At 40.3% G+C, this 10,489-nt stretch overlaps 1 protein-coding gene and 1 pseudogene across 2 annotated transcripts; both read left to right on the top strand.

Annotated features, from left to right (window-relative positions):
* Positions 1 to 2,571: 2,571 nt before the first annotated feature.
* On the top strand, positions 2,572 to 2,685 carry LOC308234378 (dolichyl-diphosphooligosaccharide--protein glycosyltransferase subunit 4-like; the record flags this gene model as incomplete). Its single annotated transcript, XM_080641999.1, has 1 exon — positions 2,572 to 2,685. The coding sequence occupies one exon, from the start codon at positions 2,572 to 2,574 to the stop codon at positions 2,683 to 2,685; it is 114 nt and encodes a 37-aa protein (XP_080498125.1).
* A 1,367-nt stretch (positions 2,686 to 4,052) lies between these two features.
* On the top strand, positions 4,053 to 5,049 carry LOC308233589 (nucleophosmin-like; annotated as a pseudogene). The gene is made up of 2 exons: positions 4,053 to 4,204; positions 4,402 to 5,049. The product of its transcript is annotated as a nucleophosmin-like (transcript).
* The last annotated feature ends 5,440 nt before the right edge of the window (positions 5,050 to 10,489 follow it).

A 10,489-nucleotide genomic window follows, 5' to 3' on the forward strand; every position in this document is an offset into this window, starting at 1 on the left:
ACTATACCAAGACTTTGCACTCAGCCCACAAAGGGGTGTACCAAAGGCGTCCACCTCAGGTGACTGGGGAGGCTGAGCTACTGGCCCCTATAGGTCACCTACCACACAAAGCCACTCCATCAACACAAGGAAGCAGCAAAATGCGGAGACAAAGAAACATGTCACGAATGAGAGAAATGGAGGAAAGCAAACTAATGGACGACATAGAGTTCAGAACCATATTTATAAGGTTACTCAAGAATCTTCTAAAAACCGCCGAGAAACTTGATGAGACCTCCGAGGAGCTTAGTGAGACCTTCAAGGACCTTAATGAGAATGCCAAAAAAATGGAAAAGGACCAGTCAGAAATTAAGCATACACTGTCTGAAATAAAGAATATACAGAAATTCAACTGTAGATCAAAGGACCCCAAGAATCAAACCAAAGATCTGAAATATGAGGAAACAAAAAACACCCAACCAGAAAAACAAAAAGAAAAAATCCAAAAATGTGAAGATAGTGTAAGGAGCCTCTGGGACAACTTTAAGCATACCAACATCCGAATTTTTGGGGTGCCAGAAGAAGAGAAAGAGCAAAATATTGAAAACCTATTAGAAGAAATAATGACAGAAAACTTTCCCTACCTGGTGAAAGAAATAGACTTACAAGTTCAGGAAGCACACAGAACCCCATACAAGAGGAATCCAAAGAGGACCACACCAAGACACATCATAATTAAAATGCCAAGGGCAAAAGATAAAGAGAGAATCTTGAAAGCAGCAAGAGAAAAACGGTTAGTTCCCTACAAGGGAGCACCCATACGACTGTCAGCTGATTTCTCGGCAGAAACTATGCAGGCCAGAAGGGAGTGGCAAGAAATATTCGAAGTGATGAACAGCAAGAACCTACAACCAAGATTACTCTACCCAGCAAAGCTATTCATTCAGAGTTGAAGGTCAGATAAAGAGCTTCACAGACAAGAAAAAGCTAAAGGAGTTCATCACCACCAAACCAGGATTACATGAAATGCTGAAGGGTGTTCTTTAAGAAGAGGAAGAAGAAGAAAAAGGTAAAGATAAAAATTATGAACAACAAAATGACATCAAATACATACCTACCAACAAGTGAATCTAAAAATCAAGTGAATAAAAAATCTGAAGAACAGAATGGACTGGTGAATATAATAGAATCAGGGACATAAAAAGGGAGTGGAATGACAATTCTCAGGGGGGAGGGGGTGTGAGGGGTGCGGGAAGAGACTGGACAAAAAGCTTACACCTATGGATGAAGACAGTGGAGGGGGGTAAGGGCATGGGGTGGGGTGGGGAATCAGGTGGAGGGGATCTAGGGGGGAAAAAAGAGGAACACCTGTAATAATCTGAACAATAAAGATTTATTTAAAAAATAATAATAAAAGCATTATACACCATAACAAAATGGGATTTATCCCAGGAATGCAAGGAAAGTTTATCATAGCAAAGATCAATGTATATAAAACAAAGGGGGATATGACAATCTTGGTGCAGAAAACGTATTTGGCAGTATCCAACATCCTTTCATGGTAATACTCAAAAAAACTAGAAATAGAAGTGACTTCCCCACACTGGCAAATGGCATTTATTTAAAACACACACACACACACAGCCCTGGCCAGTTTTGCTCAGAGGTTAGAGCATATGCCTGCAGACCAAAGGGTCACAGATTTGATTCCTGGTCAAGGGCATTGTACCTCAGCTTCAGGTTCTATCCCCTGCCCTGGTCGAGGCACATGTGGGAAGCAACCAATTGATGTGTCTCTTTAATGTTTCCTCTCTCTGTCTCTCCCCACCCCTTCCTCCCACTCTGAAAATCAATGGGAAAATTATCCTTGGGTAAGGATTAACACACACAAAAAAAAGATACGACAAATGTACTGGATGGTAAAAGACAAAGATTTCGGAGTGTTGTAGTGCAACCCCCACCTTACAAAGGACGCCTCAAAAAAAGGTCGAATTATGGAGTCATTTATTAAAAGCCAGCAGCATACGAGGGAGCAAAAGCGCTCCAGACCTCGCAGCACCGAACAGCTTGCCACATCTAGCTTATATGCAGAATATCACAAAGGTATCGATTACATCTTTGGGTCTGGAATGAGGAACCTGTTTTGAGAAAAGCATTCTTTACAGAAGCAAAAATTGAGCAAGTTAGTTATCTAAAGTATTTACGAATCACTGAATCAAGAGAAACACATTATCTGGGACCACAGGGACAATTTAGGATAATTTGTGCTCTTCTGATTCCGGAACCACTGAGTCAACCGAAACTCAGTTATCTGTAGCTACTGAGACAATTTAGGATCACTATCTGTCCTGGGTCCCAGAGGAATGTGCTTTGATGACCAGTGAGATCACAGTCAATGGGATATTCAAACCACCATCAATGGAGTTTTCAATTATACATAAGTTCAGAAAATCAAAATAACTTTTAAATGAGCACAGAACCCAAAACAGCAAGGTTAAAATATTAAACAGCAATTTTTACCCAAGTATGGTTGCTACCATACTTCAGGAGCTAGTACGCAGACCACGACGGAACCGAGCGCCGCTGGTCAGGATGATTACCGACGTGCAGCTCGCCATCTTCGCCAACATGCTGGGCGTGTCGCTCTTCCTGCTTATCGTTCTCTATCACTACGTGGCCATCAACAATCCCAAGAAGCAGGAATGAAAGTGGCGCTTTCTCCGCCGCAGGGTTCCAGGACACAGTCTGAGGCAAGATGGAGGGTGTGAGGGGCCTTCACACTTCACTTCATCCCTTCTACCCATCACAGCATATAAAACAACTACACCTGGATTTTTCCAAACAACTTTTATTTCCTCAAAGTCTTCCTTAACCCTATGGAACAAGAAGCTGCCACCGAGTAGGGCTCAGTATAGGGGCTGCTTTCTTTTCTACTCCCTCCCCCCGGTATATAGATTTTTTTTGTGGTCCCCAAAAGAAAAAAAAGACAAAGATTTCCCTCTAACATCAGGCACAAGACAAAGAAGCCCACTTCCATCATTGCTGTTCAACTTTATTGTCCCACTTGTTTATTTTTACTTCTGTTGCCTGAACTTTGGGTGTTATATTTTTTTAAGAATCAGAGCCAAGGACAGTGGCGCAGAACTTTTCTCCTATTTCTTTTCTTTTAGGAATTTTACAATTTCAGGTCTTATGTTTGCCTTTAATCCATTTTGAGTTATTTTCATATATGGTTTTTGATAAGGGTTTAATTGCATTTTTTTGCATGTTGCTGTCGAGTCTTCCCAACACTTTCCCATTATGTATTATTTTTAATTATTTTTTAAATCTTTATTGTTGAGAGTATTACAGGTATCCCTCTTTTTTCTCCCCATTGTCCCCTCCACCCAGTTCCTTCCCCACCCCAGGCCTTTGCCACCCTATTGTCTGTGTCCATAGGTGTATAAGATTTTGTTTAATCTCTTCCCACCCCTCCATCACCCCTACCCCCCACCTGCCCTCTGAGGTTCGAAAGTTTATGCCATGTTTCCATGCCTCTGATTCCATTTTATTCATCAGTTTATTTTGTTCATTAGATTCCTTGTCTGTATATTTTGATTTTTAAATTCAATTGTTGATATGTATTTATTGTCATTTTGTTGTTCATTTTTTATCTTTTTTTTCTTCACATTTATTGATTTGCAGATATTGTACCATCCTTGCATCTCCAGAATGAATCCCACTTGATCACATTGTATGATCTTTTTAATGTATTGCTGGATTCGGTTGCTAATATTTTGTTGAGGATTTTAGCATTTATGTTCATCAGGGATATTGGCCTATAATTTTCTTTCTTTGTAATTTCCTTTTCTGGTTTTAGAATTAGGATAATGCTGGCCTCATAAAATGAGCTTGGGAGTCTTCCCTCCTCTTGAATTTTCTGAATAATTGGAGGGTAGGTGTTCTTTGAATGTTTGGTAAAAATTCGCCTGGGAAGTCCCTGATGGGATTCCGCCCTGCGTGTCTGTTCTGCAGCACAGAAGCCGGTTATCTCTGTCTGCCTTATCTCTCACCTATGTGCGTGCCACCACCCCATGGAAGATTCTATGGACATGGACATGAGCCCTCTGAGGCCCCAGAACTACCTTTTCGGTTGTGAACTAAAGGCCAACAAAGATTATCACTTTAAGGTGGATAATGATGAAAATGAGCACCAGTTATCTTTACGAATGGTCAGTCTAGGGCAGTGGTCGGCAAACTCATAAGTCAATAGAGCCAAACATCAACAGTACAACGATTGAAATTTCTTTTGAGAGCCAAATTTTTTTAACTTAAACTTCTTCTAACGCCACTTCTTCAAAATAGACTCGCCCAGGCCGTGGTATTTTGTGGAAGAGCCACACTCAAGGGGCCAAAGAACCGCAGGTGGCTCGTGAGCCACAGTTTGCCAACCACGGGTCTAGGGGCTGGAGCAAAGGATGAGCTGCACATTGTCAAAGTAGAGGCAATGAATTACGAAGGCAGTCCAATTAAAGTAACACTGGTAACTTGGAAAAATGTTACAGCCAACGGTTTCCCTTGGTGGCTTTGAAATAACACCACCTGTGGTCTTACGGTTGAAGTGTGGTTCAGGGCCTGTGCATATTAGTAGTGGACAACACTTAGTAGCTGTGGAGGAAGATGCAGAGTCAGAAGATTACGAGGAGGAGGATGTGAAACTCCTAAGTATGTCTGGAAAGCGGTCAGCCCCTGGAGGTGGTAGCAAGGTTCCGCAGAAAAAAGTAAAACTTACTGCTGATGAAGATGATGAGGATGATGAGGAGGAATTTGATGATGAGGAAGCAGAAGAAAAAGCTCCAGTAAAGAAATCCATATGAGATACTCCAGCCAAAAATGCACAAAAATCAAATCAGAATGGAAAAGACTCAAAACCATCAACATCAAGATCAAAAGGTCAAGAATCCTTCAAAAAAACAGGAAAAAACTCCTAAAACACCGAAAGGACCTAGTTCTGTAGAAGACATTAAAGCAAAAATGCAAGCAAGTATAGAAAGGGGCATTGAACAATCCTGGGCACTACTGGTAAATTAAGGAAAAGGAGAGACAAATATAGTCCATACTGAGTATCAACAATCAAGACTGAAGTCTTCTATTTTAATCTCAATGCCCTTTCCTGGTTTATCACTCACCCATGCCCCCTTCCAGGCTGGAAGCAATCTCACTTAGTCTCCTAATGCACCTTTCTTTTGTTGTGATTCAGTGAACTTTTCTTGACTTGTTCATTTATCTCGCCTCTTTGACCATGTTTTAAACACCTTTGTATCTCCCTAGCTGCTCAATAAATATTTGAATGAATGGAAAAAATAATTCGCCTGGGAAGCCATTCAGTCCAGGACTTTGGTTTGTTAGGTTTTTAAATTACTGCTTCAATTTCACTAGTTATAATTTGTCTATTCAGAATAGATTCTGTGATTATTCCTGATTTGGTTTTGGAAGATTTTTGCTTCCAGGAATTTATCTATTTCATCCAGATGTCCAATTTGTTGGCATATGCTGTATTTGTTTGTAATATTTCTTTACAATCCTTTGTATTTCTTTGGTATCAGTTGTTACTTCTCTTTCATTTCTGGTTTTATTTATTTGGGTCCTCTTTTTTTCTTGATGAGTCCGGTTAAAGTTTGTCAATCTTTGTTTATCTTTTCAAAGAACCAGTTCTTGGGTTCATTGATCTTGAATTCATTCTTTTTTACCGCAGCGTATTACATTGTGTAGATGTACCACAGTTTTTTAATTTACTCATCTGCTGCTGGGCACTTAGGCTGTTTCCCAATGCTGTAAGCTTTATTATTTCCTTTACTTACTTTGGACTTTGCTGTTCTTTTTCAAGTTCCTTTAAGTGTAAAGTTAGATTGTTTATTTGAGAATATTCTAGATGAAGCAGTAAAATTATTTTTATTAAATCTGACCTTGGGGTAGATAATTAGTTTAACAGTATGCAACAAAATTGGAAGTACACATATGGTGCTTATGCTACATAAAAGCATCATTTTTCAAACAAAAGCAACTTGTGTGATTGAACTGCAAGCTGAAATAGCTGCTTTGTTCATAAAATAGCAATTTTATTTAAAAGAATTACTGATAAAAAATAATACTGACAGATCCTATGTATGGTGCCAGGTGGGTACTAAACTTATTGGGGGACCACCTTCTAAGTTATATAAATGTCTAATCATTATGTTGTATGCCTCAAAATAATATATTCAATGTCATCTGTAATTTAAAAAAAATTTTAAGTATTTTAACTCGGATAAAATAATACTGACAGACTTAAGTATTTGGCAGTTATTCTGTTAAAATGAGTCTGAGAAAACAACTGACAGTGTTTGTAGCTGATGATAAAAATCAAGCTTTTCAGCAAAAATTAAAATTTTAGAAACGTGTATGTTCCACTATCAGCTTGAGAGCGACCCAATACCTGGACTTGCTCTAATGATATAAGAAGTAAGAACAGCCCTAACCAGTTTGGCTCAGTGGATAGAGCGTCGGCCTGCGGATTGAAAGGTTCCAGGTTCAATTCCGGTCAAGGGCATGTACCTTAGTTGCGGGCACATCCCCAGTAGGAGGTGTGCAGGAGGCAGCTGATCGATGTTTCTCGCTCATCAATGTTTCTAACTCTCTATCCCTCTCCCTTCCTCTCTGTAAAAAATCAATAAAAATATATTTAAAAAAAAAAAGAACAAATGTGATTTTTAGATACTGAGTAATGAAATGTGTCAACATGTAGGAGATCTTGCATAATTCAGTAAACAAATATTTTCCAAATGACGAACACATGTTACAAGATTATGCATGAGTAAGACCCATTCCAAGTGAAAAATTCACCAGTGGATCTTAATATAACAGAAAACAAAGAGATCACTGAACAGTAAAAAGATCAGTGGTTGCCAGGGCCTAGCTGGGAGGGAGGGACTAAAAGGAGGAGCATAGAGAATTTTTAGGGCAATGGAACTATTCTATATATTACAATGATGGATACATGTCATTATTATATATCTGTCATAACACCAACAGTGAACCCAAATGTAAGTTGTTAACTTTGGGTTATAATGTGCCAGGGCCTCTCTTTGGGGCGTCAATCGCTGGGGTTCTTTTTCCCAGCCTTACAAAGGGTTCAGCATTCTGGAGAAAGGGGCTGCGCATAAATGATTAAGAAGGAGTCCAAGGACGAAAGATATTTTTGAAAGGCATTGGGGGTCAGAGGAGCTTCCAGCTGAAGGAGTTAGAAGGCTCTCCTTAATCAAGGAACTGTGCTTTTATTAGTACAATTTGTCCCAAGGCAAGGTGGAAATATACACTTCAAAGGGTACGGTATCAAAGGGTATACAGAAACATTGTCAGTTTGGGGAATAGCCCACAGATGTTCAGGTGTTTGGCCAACAGGAGGCAATAAAATGCCCGGAGCTGTCTGACAACTAACAATCATCCTATTCAGGTTTGGGGGAAATGCTTTGTAGCCTTTTCCAACAGGTAAACTACAAGTGACTCAACCCTGTTGAGCTTCCCAAGCTTCACTAACCTTTTGGTAAAACTCCTGTAATTATTACATGCTGGAATTGGTTCTCGGCAGTAATGATGTGTCAATGAAGGTTCATCAACTGTAACAGATGTACTGTTCTGGTGAAGGATGCTGACAGTGGGGGAGGTTGTACATATGTAGGGACAGAGAGTTGAGGGGAACTCTGTACTTTCCCCTCAATTTTGGTGTGAACTTAAAATTATACTAAACTATAAAATATAAAAATAAATTTTTAAATTTTAATTTAAATTTTAAAAAATTAAAGACCATTAATATGATTTCACATTCCACATTCCAACTACCTTTAAGGAACTACCTGACACTTGTCAAGTTTTGGGGTTGCATCACTAAAGAATAATAATAATAGAAAAAAGAATATCCACAATTATCTGAAAAATTCTTTCTTTTCCAAATACATACACTGAGAGGCTGAAATTTTCTTCATATACTTCAACCAAAATAAAATACATATTACAAAAGACTACTAAGCCAGACATCAAAGAGCTTTACCAAAATGTAAAATAAGGCCATTCTTCTCACTAAATATCTTAAATAATTATTTTTCATAAGAAGTGCTACCTTAACATGCAACGTGTAGTGCTTTATTTTTAAAAATATGTAGTGAATTTATTTTTAAATGAATTCATAAATATTTTTAAATTGTGTTTAATTTCTAGTATGGTAAATATCAATATGTATAACTCACATAAACACAAGCTCTTTGGGGTCCTTCAAAACTTTTTAGGACTGTAAAAACCGGATCTGAGACGAGACCAAAATGTTTAAGAACTGCTACCATGCATAATAGATTTATTTTACATATAATAGGAGATACTGGGTGAAATGTTACACTTCTGGTAAAAAAAACTTAGGTCTGTCTTCAAAGCAGACAGCCAACTGTCCATTGTCTCAAGGAAGGGCAGTCAACAAGTAGAGGGCTTTTTTTTTTTAATATATATTTTTTATTGTTGATAGTATTACAGATGCCTCCCATTTTTCTCCCCCTTTACCCACTTCCTCCAAGCCCCTACCCACCCACCATAGGTCTTCACCCCACTATTGCCTGTGTCCATGGGCCTCTTAATTGTTTAGTGGGGAACAGAAGAGAAAACTCTGTTCAGCCCCAGTACCTGTGCTGCCTTCAGACAGAACATTGGAAACACCCAGGTGAAAATAAGAAGCCTAACAAGTGATAAATTACTCAATTCCCCCAATTTATGTTAAGAAGGTAAAGAAATAAAGACACATTATTTTCAAACATAAGTAGGAAAGTAAAAAACTGAAGTGTGGTTTAACAGACTAAAATTGTAAAAGGTAAAAGTTCTGGAGTCATTCCCACCTGGACCATATACAATTCACAGTCCACCATCTGTTATCTCCAGCAATCTACATCATTTCACTGATCCTAAATTCCTACATATACAAAAAAGGGATAACATGTTTCCTAGGATTTTAAGGATTAAATCCTATATAATAAGAGTAATATGCAAATTAACCATCACTCTGCTACACCCACAAGCCACGTCCACCAGCCAATTAGGAGTGAATATGCAAATAAACCCAACCAAGATGGCAATGGCCACAGAGAGCAGGAGGGAGGCTTGGGTTTCCCCGGCAATGGAGGAAGCCAAGCTCTCCACCTGCCCTTGCCGGCCTAGGCCTCCACTCAAGGCTACAAAGTTTCAATGACAGAAGATACATAAATCCAAACAGAAATGGCAGCAGCCACGGAGCTGGAAAGAGCAGGAGGCTGGGTTGCCCCCGGTGATGAAGGAAGCCAAGCTTTCTGCACACCCTGGCTGGCACAGGCCTCCACTTAAGGCTACTAAGTTTCAACTATAGAAGATACATAAACCCCCAAAAAAAGGGCTGCCACCACGGAGCAAGCAGAAGGCTTGGCTTCGCTCCAGGCTACAAAGTTTCAATTGTAGAAGATAAATAAACCCCAGATACCAGGGCCTCTGCTTGGGTCGCCAGGGGGCGTGGCCGGCCTACAAACCACCACAGGCCCCTCGCCCAGGCCACCCCACGCCCCAAGGGAACCCCCACCCTGATCCGGGACACCCTTCAGGGCAAACCAGCTGGCCCCCACCCGTGCACCAGACCTCTTTCCTATCTAATAAAAGAGTAATATGCAGATTGACCATCACTCCAACACACAAGATGGCTGCCCCCATGTGGACACAAGATGGCTACCCCCATGTGAACACAAGATGGCCAGCAAGAGAGGGCAGTTGGGAGGGACCAGGCCTGCAAGGGAGGGCAGTTCGGGGCGATCAAGCCTGCAGTGGAGGGCAGTAAGGGGTGACCAGGCCTGCAGGGGAGGGCAGTTAGGGGCAAACAGGCTGGCAGGGGAGTGGTTAGGGGGTGATCAGGCTGGCAGGCAGAAGCAGTTAGGGGCAGTAAGGAAGGCAGGCAGGCAAGCAGTTGGGAGCCAGCAGTCCTGGATTGTGAGAGGGATGTCCGACTGCCCGTTTAGGCCCGATCCTACCTGGATCAGGCCAAAATGGGCAGTCGGACATCCCTCGAGGGGTCCCAGATTGGAGAGGGTGCAGGCTGGGATGAGGGAGACCCCCTCCACCGTGCATGAATTTCATGCACCGGGCCTCTAGTAAGGCAATAAATAAACCTAACAAAACATCTGACATTCATCTATTTGTCCAACATAATGAATACCTGTTATGACACCGATTATTATGAGGGCAAAAAGATAAAGAATTCAAATCCTACACTCTAATCTAGATACACAGAATTCAGCAAGTGGATAAAATATTACATTACCATTCACTTCTATTTTATGCTACACACACACACACACACACACACACACACACACACACACATATATATAAAGAAATAATATGAGTAAGTTCTTGTACATTATTAAAACTTGAGTAGCTAAATAAAACTAAGACAAACTCTCAAATCCATAAAACTCACAAAGTTATAGTTCTT

The sequence above is a fragment of the Plecotus auritus genome, assembly GCF_963455305.1.
Source record: "Plecotus auritus genome assembly, chromosome: 9".
NCBI classification, from domain to species: domain Eukaryota; kingdom Metazoa; phylum Chordata; class Mammalia; order Chiroptera; family Vespertilionidae; genus Plecotus; species Plecotus auritus.